This window comes from Poromitra crassiceps, assembly GCF_964638095.1.
Source record: "Poromitra crassiceps genome assembly, chromosome: 17".
In the NCBI taxonomy this organism is placed as follows: Eukaryota; Metazoa; Chordata; class Actinopteri; order Beryciformes; family Melamphaidae; genus Poromitra; species Poromitra crassiceps.
In genome coordinates, this window is record NC_139635.1 from 37148815 (window position 1) to 37167849 (window position 19035).

The 19035-nt window shown below is 43.0% G+C and overlaps 1 protein-coding gene across 1 annotated transcript in view; it reads left to right on the top strand.

Annotated features, from left to right (window-relative positions):
• Positions 1-10067: 10067 nt before the first annotated feature.
• The window catches only part of LOC310792164 (vasoactive intestinal polypeptide receptor 2-like), a gene marked incomplete at both ends in the record, with an annotated part of 70029 nt that continues 61061 nt past the window's right edge, over positions 10068-19035 (top strand). The window contains one exon of the mRNA XM_083653887.1: positions 10068-10121. Coding sequence (XP_083510013.1) covers positions 10068-10121 — 54 coding nt within the window. The remainder of the gene's footprint in view (positions 10122-19035) is intronic.

A 19035-nucleotide genomic window follows, 5' to 3' on the forward strand; every position in this document is an offset into this window, starting at 1 on the left:
CAACAATAGCTTGTTTCCTGGGCCTCTGGGTAGTGTAGCGGTAGATTCCCTGCCTACCAACATGAGGGTCGCAGGTTCGAGCCCCCATGTTACCTCCGGCTTGGTCGGGCGTCCATACAGGCACGATTGGCTGTGTCTGCAGGATGGGAAGCCAGATTAAGGGTAGGTGTCCTGGTCGCTGCACTAGCGCCTCCTCTGGTCAGTCTGTTCGGGGGGATAGCATGATACTCCCCCTGCCGGTGAAGCTCCCCGCTGTCAAGTGAAAAGAAGCGTTTTGGTCTAAAGTGAAATGTTCTATGCCACAGACCATTCCATAGAATCTATGGTCTCTCGTGATTACGAATATAGCTGAATCGCTTGGTTTGAGTAGTTAAGTATTTTTAATAAGCATTTTAAGAAATCTCTATAAAAAAAAAGAATGGCAAATTAAATATCTTGCTGCGTGTGCCTAAACCGGAAGTGGGTGTGACTTCCCTTAGCAAAAAGAAGTTTATACAAGTGTACAATTAGTATACTTTAGTATACTTCTTTTAAACTTAAAATGAGAGAGTATACTTTCAGTTTACTTTTTATATACTTATCAAATATATACTTATAAAAATGTTACTTAAGTATACTTACACTTGAGTATACTTATACTTAAGTATACTTACACTTAAGTATACCTATACTTAAGTATACTTACACAGTATACAGTATACTTACACTTAAGTATACTTATACTTAAGTATACTTACACAGTATACAGTATACTTACACTTAAGTATACTTATACTTAAGTATACTTACACAGTTTACAGTATACTTACACTTAAGTATACTTGTACTTACACAGTATACAGAAAAGTCTAAGTATACTTGGCTTGTACTTGTACTTAAACTTGTGATTGAGATACACACAAGAAAAGTATAAATAAGTATTCTTGCCTTATACAGAAAGTATAAGTATACTTGGCTTGTAATTGATTTGTTTTATTTGAAGTAGGCTACAGCAGTTCTGCATATAAAATGGAAAAATCAGGATATCACAATAAATCCCAGAGGCTTATTTCCATGTGGTCCCTTATAGTCGATGGATTATAGCCGATTAAATACTTTTTCAGACATATCGGTTTCTTTGAGGTAGTATACACCATACACATTTGGCTGATTTTATTGACAATTCTTCCATATATGAGAGTAGCAGACTTGATGTATACTGGCTGCTAAGGCTACCAGAATATATGGAGTGCTTGAGTGATGTCACTCAGCACACAATTGCTCAACTTCACATCACTGATGACATCACTCACTGATGACCACCACTGATGATGTGATAGATGTGATGATGTCATAGAAATTGTGACATCATCAGTGATGATGTCATAGACATTAATTCATGAATGAAATCATCAGAGGGACAATTGAAACAGAGAAACAAACAGACAAACAGAGCCCATGCTCCCTTTTATAGGCACAATTAAAGCAATACAACTGTGACTTTTGCTTTGCTGGAAATTATGGTGGTGTCCAGACATGGTTTCCAGAAGTACACAACCTGCCTATGACCATCCCCTGATCACAACCCACCGCCATGCAAGTATTCAGTACAATGCCACCTGGGGTGTGGGTGTCAGGTGTTTTCCAGGACTTTCCAAGTGGTTCCAGGACTTGATGAAGTGCCCATGACCTTCTCCGGATCATAACCCCCTGCCATGCAAGAGTTCAGCCCAATCTGACCTGGGGTGTGGATGTGAAGTATTTTCCAGGTGGTTTCCAGGATTTTCCAGGGCTTTCCAGGTGGTTCAAGGACTTGGTGATGGACCCATGACCTTCCCAAGATCCTAACACCCCGCCATGCTAAATTTCAGCCCAATCCGTCCTGGGGTGTGGGCGTAAGGTGTTTTCCAGGTGTTTTCCAGGATTTTCCAGGTCTTTCCAGGTGGTCCCAGTACTTGATGACATGCCCATGACCTTCCCCAGATCACTACCCCCCTCCATGCAAAATTTCAGCCCAATCCGAACTGGGCTGTGGGCATGAGGTGTTTTCCAGGTCGTTTCCAGGATTTCCCAGGACTTTCCAGGTGATTCCAGGACTTTCCAATCTGCTCATGACCTTCCCCAGATCATAACCCACCTCCATGCAAATTCTCAGCCCAATCCGACCTATAGTGTTAGAATAGAGACAGATGCACATATAGTGGTATGGTCAACATTCACTGCTTCACTTAGCTGAACGGATAGCCGAGTGGATAAGACACAGGACATTGTGCTGAAAGGAAGGGGCCCTGAGTTTGAATCTCACATGGTCATAATTTTTCCTTAAACTTAAAGTATACTAGTAGTATACTTACTTAGTATACTACTAGTATACTGAATTGCACCAATTTAGTGTCAAGAAGTATTAGGCAAGTACACTTGGAGTATACTACTAGTATATTGATATAAGTATACTTGGTGCATAAAATATACTTGAGTATATAAGTATACTTGCATAAAAGTACACTTGGTCTTTACTTAAGTTTACTTAATAAAATAAACTTGAAGTATACTTCTTTTTGCTAAGGGTTTGGCTCTATAAACAAAGCAGGAGGTCATGTTGAGGGCACCCCCGAGCAGCTGTGGGCCAAAGTATCAACACTCAAATGTGCAGACAGGAGCCAAATGCATTAACTCTCCCTCTGTCCGCTTTGCTTCAAGTTCTGCACGGCTTGTGTATTTAACACACTTCAAACAACAGCTCACACTCCTACACAGAGCGTGTCTGTCCCGGCCCAGACGAAGCGAGTCAAATATCGTCTCAAAATCAAAGTTCAGACAAGGGGGAACTTGGTATTGATTTATCTGACATGATTGTATAATCATACATATGGGATAGGAGTCTGTCTGGAATACAAATCTGCTCAGTTAATAGTAGACACTAGCTGATCCAATTTAGAGTCGCTCATCGCCTTCACTATTCTGTGCATACGTTCTTCTGTCTCACCACTGTCTGTGTGACAGGTGTCAGGTGTCAGAGGGCACACTTGTCTCATGCCTTTTTGGTTCCGCCCTTCACTAATGGGATTCTGGGCCATTTTTTTTTATTGGTACTCTAAGGCAGTGGTTCCCAACAGCCGGGCCCCGGACTGGTACCGGGCCGCAACGCACTTCGTACTGGGCCGCGAGCCTGTCCAATTTTAATATTAACTATAATATTATAGGCTGTGTGTGCTAGTCAGACAATTGGACTCGAGTCATAGGGACTCGGACTCGAGTCGACTCGAGTCGCAAATTTGACGACTTCCGACTCGACTCGGACTTGGAAGGTAAATACTTGAAACTCGACTCGGACTTGGAAGAAAATGACTCGAAACTCGACTCGGACTTGTGACAAGATCAGCCGAGTGCACCAGCTGGGCGTACGCCTAGGTTTACACGCTACGTCCGATGTAGAACTCAAAGTTACGACTAACTTAATTTTATGACTAGTGCACCCTGTATGCGCTGCGTCTGTGTATGGAGCAGGCGTAAAAGTTACACCCAAATGCCTAGCTACTCACTGACAGCTGTCTCATCTTGATCTGCGCGTGATGCGGCCGGAATCTTCTCCAAAAATATCGATCGATATGTGCTGTAAATAGACGCATCAGCAATGTAATGCAGTGTAATGTAATCAGCGTCTTGGTACAAGGCTAATGCGTCGGAAGATCTTTCAATTTCTTCCTGACTTCGTCAACTGCCCGCAGTGCGCAGTCTGCCATCGCATTCAGTACTGATTGCACTTGTGATCAAACTGCTTGTGTTGGCGCTGTTAAATTGAGCTGTGAGAACGTTTCTATGCTTTGAATACAACTCTATAAGTTTGAGCTGAGTTGGAGCTGTCTGTCAGCTGTCTGGAGCTCGTCTGAGAGAAGTGTGTTGCTTGGCAACAAGCACGTATTAACGTGAAGGCGCACGTCCGCAGCCTAAATAATCTCTGCCTTGTCATTTTTTCTAACCTGTGACTCGACTTGACATAACCTATGACTCGACTCGAGACTTGACTTGAAATAACATTGTGACTTGACTTGACTTGACTTGCAGACAAAAGGAAAGACTTGGGACTTGCTTGAGACTCGGGACCAATTGACTTGAGACTCGCTTGGGACTCGGATCAGAGGGACTTGGACAATTGTCTGGTGCTAGTTGAATCATAGTTTAAAGTTGACGTTTATTTATGTTTGTAGTTAAAACAAAAACATAAATACTGTATAGGCTACATACAGTACACAAAAGGCTGTTATTTACCCTTTGTCGCCACCTGGTGAGTAAATATGTAACTAAAACTATTAAAAATGACAAACGGTCCGCAACTTTTTTTTCCATGTATCTACCAGTCCTTGGCACAAAAAAGGTTGGGAACCCCTGCTCTAAGGCGGTTCCCAACCGTCGGGTCCCGGACATGTGCTGGTCCGCAAAGCATTTGCTGCTGGGCCGCGAGGAAGTGGCAGGGAGAAGGGAAAGAGAGAGAGAGAGAGAGAGAGAGAGAGAGAGAGAGAGAGAGAGAGAGAGAGAGAGAGAGAGAGAGAGAGAGAGTATTTGTGCGCACGCGAGGCCATCAAACGGTGACGGCCCACTGATCAAAATACATGTGCGAGTTGCAGCGAGCTTGAGAAATGTCGCTTCGAGAGTTTCTTCGGAATAGGTGGAGGAGATCAAACGAGAGCACGGAGGGGCGAGACTGTAAAAAATAAAAAACGCTTCTAACTTGGCATACGCTTGCAAATGACGGTGGGCTGAAAAGTATAGGTTGACATAACATCTTCGCATTCTGGATCAAAGGCAAGGCTAAATATCATGAGATAACTAAAAAGCACTGAAAACATTGCTTCTATTTCCAACATCATCATCATCATATCTGTCCCATCACTGTTCGATGGTGGTGGGACAGTCTTGTCTTGTTGCAGACAGCCCAGGGCTCCCAGGGTGAGTTACAATGTCTTTATATGCAAGGTTTTATATGAAAGTGCAAGTTCATACGAGGAAAATACGCGCTGTGTCTAATATCCAACGTTTGAATAATGTGCAATGTGTAGCCCGCAAGCCACCAACCCAGGAATGGAAGCAGGGTAGGAAATTAGCGGGGGCTCGGGGCAAAAAATTAAAAATAAATATTCCATTACAAATCTCCCTTTTAACATTTTATTAACTGACTAACATCCACTTTGCAATTATATTAAATCTAATAGTGCAACCCGTGATTAATGTCTTGGTGATACATGTTTTATTACCCGGTAATCATGATAAACTGTGTAAAGAGATTGATTTCTCATCACCTGGTCATTCAAAGCAGCAAACAGAACAGAACAAACATCGATTGTCAGCTGAAACTGGACCTTGGAGGGTTTCGGCAGTTATGATGACAAGGTTTTCTCATGAGGTCCTATGCATTAAATCACAAAAGCATAGCAGGAATGAAATATGTTCATAATCCTAAGAATGTGAAGTGTGTTTGAGTGAATGAGTGAGTGAGTGAGTGAGTGAGTGAGTGAGTGAGTGAGTGAGTGAGTGAGTGAATTGTGTTCGGCCACACTACAGCTATGCCATTGTACATGTGATCACGCTGAATTAGGTAATTAGGCCAGACTAAATGGGCACAAATGGCTACTTAGTGGCCAAAATGAGTCAACGCAGGCTCAGCACCATGGAGAGCTCCATTCGTTAGCTACTGATGGAGCTCACCTGAGTGGAGGAGCACAGCTGTGCAGAGTTGGAACCAGCCAGGGAAGTGGACTATGAAAAGCCTCTGGGGAGAGAGAGAGAGGAGACTGAGGCTGCATGTGAGCAAGGCCTGACTAAATGGCCAGTGACTGTGTGCTGCAATGGGTATCAGAACTATAATAAGAATGCAAAGTTTCTGTGTGTGTGTGTGTGTGTGTGTGTGTGTGTGTGTGTGTGTGTGTGTGTGTGTGTGTGTGTGTGTGTGTGTGTGTGTGTGTGTGTGTGTGTGTGTGTGTGTGTATGTGTGTGTGTCACTGGTTTAGAGTGGACCCAAGAGCAGAACTACATTCTCAGTAGTAGTACATTACACAGAAGTCTAGAGCAGACTAAATACCCAAGCAGTGAAATGTGAGTGGCAAGGAAGTTAAGTGACAGCTGATGCAGGTGAAACAACCATGGAGGAAAACATGACGAACACAGTGATGCCATCTTCATCCATCGGGCAGAGGGAGTCAAAGCAGATGTTGCAGTGGGTGCAGAGGTTGCAGTTCTCACTCTGTGTGTGTGTGTGTGTGTGTGTGTGTGTGTGTGTGTGTGTGTGTGTGTGTGTGTGTGTGTGTGTGTGTGTGTGTCTGTGTGTGTGTGTGTGTGTGTGTGTGTGTGTGTGTGTGTGTGTGTGTGCGCGCGCGTGCGTGCGGGCGGGCGGGCGTGCATGCATGAGAGTGAGTGAGTGAGTGAGCTAACAATGGCTGTGCAGCCCAATACACTGCACAGGTATTCTGCTAGTCAGTGTACACTGACTGTGACAATGTATACTCTTTGTACACGCACTGTACAAAGAGTATACATTGTCACAGTCTGAAACCAGAGCCTGAGGCTGAATTATGAGAAAGGCGAAATACAAGATAAGGTGCCAATATGCACTGAGCACTTTCCTTCTTCTTCTCTCTCTCTCTCAACTTTTCTGTGGGGATTTTTCAAAATATGACCTTTCTTGGGCAAAGGGAGCTTGCCAAAAATATCTGGCAAGATAGGTCTCCAATAGAAATAAACTATCTTGCAGCCAGTGTTGGTCAAATTATTTCAATACTATTTGAAAATTACAAACTGTTAGGATGACGTCGTCATCCCTACTTTGACGTCGTCGTTCCGACTATGATGTCATCGATCACTGATGATGTCATGGTTCATAAGTGTCTTTCATGCCTTTCGCTAGTGATGTCATAGCACAGGTGATGTCATGTCTCTGATGATGTCACAAACGGTATGATGTCATAGCACAGGTGGTGTCATGCTCGGATCTATAAAGGCCTGTTCCGGCAGGCTCTGGCGAGTGATTGATAAATCTAAATTAGGATCATACCAATCTCAAGCAACGTCTGCAACCTGCAACCAACTGTTCCCAAACCCCGAACAGTGCAGCTCCCAGCTTTCAAGCTACCAAGTTGAGGCACAACCTGTGGACCTTCCCCTCGCCGAGTCTGAACCCGTACCCCAGCAGCAGCCAATTCCTGTCCTTGACCAACAACTCATGCTGGACCAACAACTCATGCTGGGAGGCTCCCATAGTGTCGTCAGCCCTCGGTCAAGAGCAAGAAGAAATAAGAGGCGTTTAAAGGAGGAGACGGTGAGTGACCTCCCCAAACTACAGGTCGGGAGGGCAGGCCTCGCTGTGTCAGATCCCCCTGCGGCTCTGCCCTCGGAGACGGCGGCATTTGACCCTTTTGATGGTCCCCAGCCTCCCATGTTTGGATCGTGCCCCGGGGGATGGCCGGTCCCAGAGGATCCACCGGACCCGGTGGAAGTTCTATCCACGTATCGGTCCATCTATGGCTTCGATATCCTGTATTAGGGAGGAGCACCTCCACTGTCCTGCACCCCCTTTGGGGTCTGACCACCTGCATCTAACCACCTGCTGAAGAGCACCTCACTCTCTTACACCCCCTTTGGGGCCTAACCACCTGCGTCTAACCACCTGCGGAAGAGCACCTCCACCAGAACCTACGGATTTTTTGTCTCCCAGATGCCATCCTTGATGGCCTCATTGGACGCCAGGTGACGTCCCTTGAGGGGAGGGTACTGTTAGGATGACGTCGTCATCCCTACTTTGACGTCGTCGTTCCGACTATGATGTCATCGATCACTGATGATGTCATGGTTCATAAGTGTCTTTCATGCCTTTCGCTAGTGATGTCATAGCACAGGTGATGTCATGTCTCTGATGATGTCACAAACGGTATGATGTCATAGCACAGGTGGTGTCATGCTCGGATCTATAAAGGCCTGTTCCGGCAGGCTCTGGCGAGTGATTGATAAATCTAAACTAGGATCATACCAATCTCAAGCAACGTCTGCAACCTGCAATTCCTGCAACCAGCAACTCTGCAATCTCTCTGCAACCGTTCCCAAAACCTCGAACAGTGCAGCCCCAGCTTTCAAGCTACCAAGTTCCACAACACCCCAGCTTCTCCAGACCTACCAAGTTTCCCGTGGTCATCAACTACCCGCGATTAGATCCACACTTCTCACTCCGATCCTGACACAAACAGAAATGGTGAGAAGAAATGTTATGTAAACCAAAATTGAGAAGTCTATTAAATTTTACCATCCAGAGCAATATGTCACGATGTCATTGTCATGATGACTCGTGATTTTTTTTTATTTGATTTATTGATTTCGTCTTCTGATTATTGATGTTGATGACTACGTTGCACGCAAAAATACAAAATATGGGGGGGCATGGTGGCGCAGTGGTAAGCGCTGTCGCCTCACAGCGAGAAGGCCCTGGGTTCGATTCCCACCTGGGACGCTGTGAGCGCTAAAGGAGTGCGTGCCCGTCCGCATGTCCTCGAGTGCCCACCGCCCGGGTGGGGGTCGTCAAAAGGGCCTTTCTGTGTGGAGTTTGCATGTTCTCCCCGTGCCCCCTGGGGGTTTCCTTCATATAGGAACCCCACACCAAAACATGCAATATCTTGGTCGCTGATGTGGTGCCTCCTCTGGTCGCCTGTTCGGAGGGAGGGGAACTCGTTGGAATAGCGTGATCCTCCCACGTGCTATGTCCTACCGGTGAAGCTTCCCCTGTCAGGTGAAAAGAAGCGGCTGGCTACTGCCCATGTCTCGGAGGAAGCATGGACCAAGTTTCGGCTCTCCCCAGATCGGCAGAGGGTGGAGCAGCAACCAGGATAAATAAATTAAAATTAGCACTAATGGGGGATGAAAATGGGATAAAAAAAATCAGGGGGAAAAAAAATACAAAATATGTCTAACTGTATTCCATTACAGTTATCGTTTAATTTGGTGGTATTCTAGTTAGGCTACTTTCTTTGAAAATAGAATAGGCTACTTGAAGGGAATACTTTTGTTTGTTTTGTTTTATTTGCTCTAAAATGCACATGAACCACACAAGTTGTGCGCACGCAGTGTACAGTACCTGCCGACTTTGTTCTCTGGTGGATTCAATTTTTGTAAACAGTATCAGTTGCAGTACAAAATATACCACATTTGTGTTTACGAGTGTTTACCTGCTAGACCATCGAAATATTTCTATAATACTTGCATGCATCTTTTCTCTGAAGACAATAACAAGGTCATTCCTAACTAAGCAAGCATTAACTACATTCAGAGTGACCAAGACAAATGGCCTCAGCAACAGTATTTCAATCAAAAGTAATCCAAAGTGTTCTGAATAGTATTACAATGCAGGTTCTCAAACATTTTTTTCAAGGACCCGTAAATTGATAGCCTACAAATTAGACCATGGACCCCCTTCTGACAAGATTTTTCTTTTAGATGTTTTAATAAGTGTATGAAACCCATGACCAAAATAGTCATGCATTCTGTCATTGTGTTACTTATGGATGGAATTATAGTGAGAATGAATGATTCTCCTTTTTGCTGGGGACCCCTTGGAACCCCCCCAAGGACCCCTGGGGGTCCATGGACCCCTTTGAGAACCACTGTCCTAATGGAATACGTTACAAAATACAAGTTATGTATTCAGTATTCTATAGTGGAATACATTTTAAAAGTAAACCTCCCAACACTGCTCGTTGGATGTGGCCGTAAAATAAAACGATTATAGCCATTAGGCTTTAGCGTTTTATTTTGAAGGTTACCGGAAGTACTGGTGTTTACTATCGCTAGCTTGATAATGCTGGAGTCGGGTGCTCATTCTGCTGCTCTCTGGAGGCGAGCAGCGTGCCGTGCATTCAGCAGAGCAGCATCTGGTCAGTGGACGTTGGTTTATTCTTTTTTATACACTTTTCTGTATTCATGGATGTATTGAGAGCAAAATAAACATTCCTCTTTATGGAATGAGTAACTCTAAAGTGGAGTTTATTAGGTCTGGAGCGGTTATATTTTAAGGTGCGTTTGCTTTCCCCGTCTCAGCTGGCTGAGGACTGAAGATGAAAAGTTTTCTGTTTGTCATCACTTTGTGCTTCTCTGCGTGTCCGTGTATGGTAAGTCCCTCTTGCATTTGCAATGAAGGAGGAACGAATACATTGAATTGATAATAGTAGCCTAATGATTGTGGTGGTGGTGTGTGTGTGTGTGTGTGTGTGTGTGTGTGTGTGTGTGTGTGTGTGTGTGTGTGTGTGTGTGTGTGTGTGTGTGTGTGTGTGTGTGTGTGTGTGTGTGTGTGTGTGTGTGTGTGTGTTCAAGCCAGGACGGGTTCATATAACATTTTCTATAATATGACTTAAGCTATAGATGAAGCCCACTGTGGTCCTTTGAGCTTTGAGCCTGGTAAGGTAATATTGCATGCACAGAAATAAACCAAAACTCAGGCTACATATTTCTTAAACAAATATTAACCATTCTACATGCCCAATGTAGTCCATTTGATTACATTAGAGGTAGCCTAAATATTAGAAGATTGATTCAATACATTTAATTGCTTCTAATATTTGTATGTAGTTTATGTATGTTCATATATATGAACATAGGCTACATATACTGTAGGCCTACATACATACATACATACATACATACATACATACATACATACATACATACATACATACATACACACATACATATGTACATACGTACATACATACATACATACATGTACATATACATACATACATACATACATACATACATGCATACAGACATACATACATACATACATACATACATACATACATACATACATACATACATAGGCTACATACATGTACATACATACATACATGGCTACACACAATTTATGTGTGCACAACAACCAATCAGCTAAAACGATAATGACCCGATATTGTCACTTACCCCGAAAATAATACATAAATAAATAAATAAATAAATAAATAAATAAATAAATACATACGTACATACATACATACATACATACATACATACACACATACACACATACATACATACATACATACATACATAAATAATAAAAATCCTGTTCATATACTATTTTGAGGAATCTGTCAAGCCAGCCAGCACCCAAGTTTTAGGATTGTGTGATTGAATTAAACTGAAATTAAGTTTGATGTTGCCTGTAACAGTGTGGATCTATAAAGCGGTCTGTAGCCTAATGATTTGTATTGATCTTGTTTCCTTGAAGGAGACTGGTGCTGCTATTGAGATTACATTAGGGTATAGGAGTGACATATTTGGGACCCATTTCTGGCCTAACTTGATGAGGTTAGGGGCGGTGGGTGACTTGCTCAGCTGGTTTGTCTTGGCCCCTTGTATTGGAACCCATATGCTTTTATAAGCATGTAAGCACCCTTATATGGGTGGTAGCACCATATTATAATAATTGTCAATCAATAGTATGCTTTGCTTTGTTTTCCAGCTGTCTGAGCTTGTTTGTTTTGTTTTGTTTGTATGTTGTTAAAATCTGTCTTCAAACTGCAAAAGATTGGGAAAAAAAACACCTCCCCTATTGCCAAGCTCACCAGCCGCCACTGCGTACAGGCAGTATTTGCAGGATCCCTCCCCCGCATTTCTTACAGTGACTGCAGTTCTGACTAGAAGGTATAGTTAGGCTATAGTTGAAGTGTACAGGGTCATCTGAGGCTAACATTATGGAAGGTCGCCTATAGACCTTATTCGCTAACCCCGGACGGCGCCATATTGTTGACATACCATCCTGCAGCGGACAACTATAGTAACGGCCTTATTGCCGTTTCTGTTCCATTACAAAATAGCGATAGTGATGACAGCAATAAAAACCCCAGAGTTATTGTTTGTATGCTGCCGTTAATGCCTGTAATAATAAACAAAAGAAAAAACGAGGTGAACAGACTTTGCTGTGAGGAGCTGTCAGAAAGTTTCACTTGTCTCTCCCAACTATCCACACTCCTCTCCTGTGCTGCTGACGTATCCTCTCGCTCCCTTCACGTCTGTGGACGGTAGAGATAGAAACAAACCACGGGGACTTTATTGCTGTCATTACTACTACAGCCGTGCCTAACGCAGGTCACCATCCGAACACAATTGGAACGATACAGGTAACGCTAACGGCGGCTATCTTCCTACAAACGTTGCTCTCACATAGGTTGTCACTTAAGAGCTGCAGCGCTATGTCGAGGACATGGCGGCGGTGGGCGTGCCCGTACGTGAGTGACGTCAATCGAATAAGGTCCATAGTTGAAGTGTACAGGGTCATCTGAGGCTAATGTTATTATAATAATCTGTCACTGTCTGGATGAGCTGGCTGCTGTTTTCAGCCATCTTTAAACTATTACCCCCCCCCCCCCCCCCCCCCCTCCCCAAACCTAACAGATGATCTGCCCTCCCCTTGTTGATATACACGGGGATAAACAGTACAAATAGCCTGGTTCCAGACCCTCCTCCAATCCACCCACTCCATGGAGTAGAGTTTGGCTGATGGAAATGAGTGTACGGGTTGACAATTCAGTCTGAATATCAGGCTACAGTGGAAGTGCTCTCTCTCTCGCTCTCTCTCTCTCTCTTCTCTCTTGCTCTGTATGTCTCTCCCTCTCCCTCTCGTCTCTCTCAAAAGTAGCCTACATAATGGCAAAGCAAAGTCAACACATTCAAATGATAACAATGAAACTTAAAGAGGCCTAGGCCTATACAATTGATATGTCAACAAATATACAACAATTAAGAGTTGATCAGTCTCTTTAAATATGTCTCCTGTCTCTGAGACAGTGCTGCAGGCTGCAGTGGCACACGCCTTTTTTCTCTTCTAGAAGCGATTGGAATTTTTTCATTTCATGGCAGGTTTTCAAAATCGGTGCATGTTGTTCTGAATTTGGGGAGGCACAGTCCCAAGACGAAGTGCCGCTCAGTCTCCACCTCTGCAGGTGAGCAGAGTGAACAGCTATTTTCTTTTGTTTTAGGATTGTGTGAGTTCTCTCCAATATGTTTCATCTTTTTCCTTTTGTTTTGTTATGTTATAATAATTTGATTGGGCCAGATGGACTGAGGTCTGTTCTGAGGCGGCAGCGTGAACTGCAGGACTAGGGCTGCGGGTAAAAAAAACTAAAACCACACGATATTATAGATGTCGAATCGACATTCATTTGAAGGAGCTTGTTATTTTTTGTTTTTGCTCCAAGTGAAATGTTTTATGGTCACTCACGATTCTGTAGGTCACAGGTTGGCTTGGTTCCAGCCTTAAAACTCGTTATTTTAAATATTATAATCGTTTTCTAAATGTCTATGGAGAAAATGAATGTTGGGAACTCTCTTCCGGGGCTGGAAACGTCACGTGACTGTTGAGCTCTATAGAAAGCCCTTATAGCTTTCCCTCTCACTTCACTCTCTGGCTGTCTCTTTCACCTCTATCTCTCACTCCCTCTCTCTTTCTCTCGCTGTCTCTGTCTTTCCATGTCTCTCTGTCTCTCTCCTCTATCTTATACCGCTCTCTGTGTGTGTCTCTCTCCTCCCCTCTCTCCCCCCCTCTCCTCCCCTCTCTCTTCATGTCTCTCTCTCCCCGTCTCCTCCCCTCTCTCCTCCCCTCTCTCTCTCTCCCCCTCTCTCCTCCCATCTCTCTTCCTGTCTCTCTCTCTCCCCCTCTCTCTCTGGGCTTCGGGAAGCCACAAGCCTCCAATGACTAGAAGCAGACAGCTGTCAAAATGTTCATATCACCCAACCCACAAATGTTAATTAAATGACAAATCTTGCCCCATGTTAAAAAAAACAAAAAAAAACGATTGAATGAGGGGAAGCAATTAGGGACAAAATGGCTTTTACCTGCAGTCATCAGCTGGCTTCATGAAAATATAAATCAGTTCATATGAAAGCTTTTTCATTGTCTGGTAGCTCTTTCCTGGGAAAGTGTGTGTGTGTGTGTGTGCGTGTGCGTGTGTGTGTGTGTGTGTGTGTGTGTGTATGTGTGTGTGTGTGTGTGTGTGTGCGTGTGTGCGTGCGTGTGTGCGCGCGCGCGCACGTGCATGCATGCGTGTGGATGGGTGGGGGGTGGGGGTCAGATGTAGACTTGGACTTGCAACTTGGACTTGAGTCCCACTTACTGTAAGTCGCACACAGTGATGTGAGACTAGAGATGAAAATGATCATGGTTATCAGTATTATCGCGGTATCATAAATGGCAGTAAGTGGGCTCTGTTTGTTTGTTTGTTTGTTTCAATTTTTGTCCCACATTGTGATGTCACTGATGATGTCACAGTGTCTATGACATCATCTCGGTCTATGACATCATCACGATGTCTATGACATCATCAGTGATCATCATCATCTATCTGTCTATCTATCTACTAAATGGATCTCTCTCTCTCTCTCTCTCTCTCTCTCTCTCTCTCTCTATCTATCTATCTATCTATCTACAGTATTTATCTTATAATTCCACGAGTCTCTCTCTGTCTGTATGTGATCTCAAACTCGAAAATGCAACCATGTGCAAAAACTCCCACTGCAAGTGTTCAAACTCCAAAAGTGTTTGACTGCAAAAGTCATCTTCATAATCTGATGTGATCTGTCCGAATGAGAGGCTCCACACGCCTGGATCCAGCTCCAGACACCAGGACTTACGTAATGCAGTTGATAAAAATCAGATTGTTTTTAATGAAGCAAATAAATCCTATTTTCTCCTTCAATGAGATTATTTATGTGTTATGGAAAATAGAGTCAGTGTTATTTGTAAAACAGATTCTAATCTAGGGTAAGGTGACCAGACGTCCCAGATTTTCGGGGACAGTCCCCGTTTTTGGTGACCTGTCCCCGGCTGGAGCTGTCCCTGAAAATGTCCCCGGTTTTCTACTGGCGTCTGCGGCCGATATGACTCTAGCTCTAGCAGGCTCATTCTTAAATCTCGAGTGAAGATACTTACAGGGTATGACTGTAAGACCTACAGCATCCATTGGGACCAACAATGCCATGCTACCTTGTCAGGAAGGGGGCTAAATAATACATTTTGAAAAACCGGCATATATGGTCAATTTCAAAGGGGACCCTTGACCGCTCTCAAGGCAGTAGGAGAGGAGCAAGATGGCGTCTGAGGACGCCGGTGGCTATGGCGTTCTGTAACTAATTGCTGAATATAAGTTAATGAGCCGTGCTTGACAAACAGATTTAGCTGAAATAATAAGTTGTAAGTTTGGAATCAAGTGTGCTCCAATATGCCGAGAACGAAAGACGGAAGGAAAGACAGTGATTCCGATATGTCCAGCGTGGTGCAGGAGTTGAAGCTGCTCAACATTAAAATGGACGGGATGAAAGAATCCTTCGAGAAACAATTAAACTCCAAGGTGGACAACCTGCGTGACTCGCTGGAAAAGCTTGTCATTGATAACAGGAACTATTTGAAAGCTGAACTTGCTCAGAGAACAAAGGAAATTCAAGCTAACTTGGACCTGGAGATTGGTCACGTGGTGGCACGAATTGAGCAAGTGGAAGCCAAGATTGTCCAGGCAAGTGGTAAAGAAATCACTCGTTTCGACCCCGATGTATCGGTTATCATCTCGGGGCTGCACTACGAAGAAGGGGAAGACGTTATGGAGCTGGTTAAAAACCTGCTCATTGAGGGGCTTCAGTGGGAAAGTCCCCGCGGAGTAGTTAGTGGCTGCCGAACGGCTGAGAGAGAGGGGTGGACGGCCCGGTGTAATTAAAGTGGAGTTTGGCTCGGTACAGGAAAAGGTGGATGTGTTACGCAAGAAACAAGGGCTGAAAAGTAACAAGAAGTTTCAAAAAGTTTACATTCGATCAGCCAAGACGCACACCGAACGACTGATCGAACTGAATTTCAAGACTTTATTGGATGAAATACCCTCCGGGCGACAGTTCTACATATCGGGGAACGGGAGAGTTAGGAGACGCCTCACAGGTGTAGTGAGCAGCCGTGATGGGGAACCGAGGCGGGGGGAGGACAACTGAAGTTCGTCTGCCCAGCTTGTAAGTCCTGAACAATTCACTCTTGTGCACTGGAACATAAATGGATGGACGGACCTGAACTATGAGCTTAGGCTCGTGATATTACTGAGCTTCAATCCGGATTTTATTTCCCTTAATGAAACTCATTTAACTGGATTGCATACGATTGACATTGATGGATACACCTGGTTTGGCTATAACAGAAAAACTCATATTAAGGCCCCCAGAGGGTCGGGGGGTGTGGGTATTTTGGTTAAAAATAAAGTTTTCAGTTCATATAGCGTTATGGTAATTGATAAATCCTTAGATGGCCTAATTGGTCTACAATTTAAGCATTTGGTGTCAGAGTACTGTTTTATAATATTTTCCTGTTATCTTCCCCCTGAAGGTTCAGTATGGGCTGACTCCTATGGGTTACACAATCAGCTACAGGTCCAGGTTTATAATTTGTCAGAAGCCAATGCTGTTTATCTCTGTGGAGATCTGAATAGTCGAATAGGGCATCTGGAGGACTGTATTAGTGATGTTGACATAGATGTTCCACCCAGAGTCAGCCTGGATAATGTTGTAAATAAACAGGGGGAAATGCTGGTGGAGTTTCTGAAGGATTCCAAATATTGTGTCCTGAATGGACGGATATCTGGAAAAGATAATTTTACCTCAATATCAGTAAAAGGGAGAGCAGTTGTGGATTATTTAATTACTCCTCACGACTGTTTAAATAATTGCATTGAGCTGAATATCCACAGCCCAAATGAGCTAATTGAGAGTGGGAGCTTCAGGTGTCTCAACCTGTTAGGTGATCGATGTAGAGTACCTGATCACTCTTTGTTGGTTTTGACTTTCCATGCAGGTGGGGGCTCTGTCGCTGATATGGTGTCAGATAATGACCAAACCAAACAATATCTTCAGAAGAAAATTAGAAATATTCCTCCTCATCTCTTTTCCTCCAGTGAGTGTCAAATTGTTCTTACTGAACTTATAGAAAAGCTTTCTCAAGTGCATTACCAAAAAGAAATTGATAAATGGTATGGTGAATTTTGTGAATATATTTGTAATGTGTCTGAAGGTTGTAATAGTCCAAAGTTCAGTAGGAAAAGTGGATTTGTAAGGAAACCCAAACCTTACTGGAATGAACAACTGAAAGTACTGTGGAAGGAGATGAGGATGGCTGAAAAAAGTTTCCTAAGGTGTACAGACACGAGGGAAAAAACACAGTTAAAAAATGATTTCAAAGCCAGACAACAAACTTTTGATAAAAGAATGCGGGCTTGCAAAAGAAAGTATGAGAGGGGGCAAGCATTAAAAATAGAGTATATGCAAACTAATAACCCCCAGTTGTTTTGGAATTTGATAAATAATCTGGGCCCCAAAAAAGTAAAAAATATTCCAATGGAAGTGTTGTTGGAAAATGGGTCATCTGTCTTTGTCACTGATTGTGTTTAAAAAAAATGGGAAACCGATTTTAGTTCTTTATTTTCTGGAAGTGATTGCCCAGTAGAATGGGATGATTGTTTTCTTGTAGAGAAAGTTGATCTGAAAAATACAATGGAGGCTAATATGAAACAGGATTTTTACTCTGTTAATCAATATTTAAATGTTTGCATTTCTGAAGGGGAAGTCAAAAGTGCAATTGGTAGACTAAAACTGAGGAAAGCAATGGGTGTTGATAACCTGTCAAATGAGTTATTGAAACTACCCTGTTTATTTCAAACTTTATGTAATCTTTTTTCTATTTGTTTTGAGTATGGCTCTGTCCCCTCAGTCTGGTGTAAATCCATTATAAAACCAATCCCTAAGTCAAAAAATAATGATCCTAGAGTTCCTTTGAACTATAGGGGAATAAGTCTCCTTAGTTGTGTTTATAAAATTTACTCCAGTATTCTCAATGAGTGATTATCTTGTTATTTGGAAACATTTGGTCTGTTGGCTGATGAACAAAATGGCTTCCGAAAGAAAAGGGCATGTATTGATCATATATACTCTTTATCTACTATAGTTAATGCTAGAATACAAGAAGGGAGACCTATTTTTAGTTGTTTTATTGATTTTCAAAAAGCCTTTGATTGTATTAACCATGATCTTCTCAGTTTTAAGTTACTGAAATCCGGTATAGATGGTAAATTTTATAGTGCCTTAAAAGCCCTTTATCGGACCCCAGTGGCCTGTGTGCAGGTCAATCAGTATAGAACAGGCTGGTTTCCAACTCCATCTGGTGTCAAACAGGGGGATGTACTCTCTCCCACGCTGTTTGCCGTCTATATAAATGATCTTGTTTTAGAAATTAAGCAAGCAGCTATTGGGGTTAGATTGGGTGACCTTACGGTTGGCTCTCTTCTATACGCAGACGATATAGTCCTCCTTGCCGAGTCTGAAAATGATCTTCAAAGTTTATTAAATGTTGTGTGTAATTGGTGTGGGAGATGGAGGTTGAGGATCAACAAGGAAAAAACTCAGGTTATGCATTTTAGGAAGAAGGGACATTTACTTTCTGAGTTTGCTTTTTGTTTTGGTTCCGCTCCTTTATTCTACACTGAGCATTACAAATACCTAGGACTCACACTAGATGACCACCTTACCTTTGAAGAAGGGGTAAAAGTTCTGTCGGACTCTGCAGGTAGGGCTTTGGGAGCGATCCTTAATAAGGTTAAATTATGTAGAGACCTTGGTTATAAAACCTACACTCAATTATTTAATTCTTGTGTTTGTCCCATTTTAGATTATGGTGCAGGGGTTTGGGGTTACTGTAAGCAAATAAAATGTGACACAGTTCAGTACAGAGCTATGCGCTGTTTTCTGGGTGTGCATAAAATGGCCCCTAAACTTGCAGTATATGGTGACATGGGATGGGAGCCATGTGAAGTGCGACATAGGGGTGACATGGTGCGACTGTGGAATAGATTTATTAATATGCCCGATAACAGACTTACTAAACAAATTTTTCTCTGGGATCTTTCAAATAATTACTCTTGGTCAAATGCGCTTGAAAAGATATTTGATATGTCAGGTCTTCAATATATATATAGAAATAAATTATCTTGTTCTGTTAGTCAAATTAAA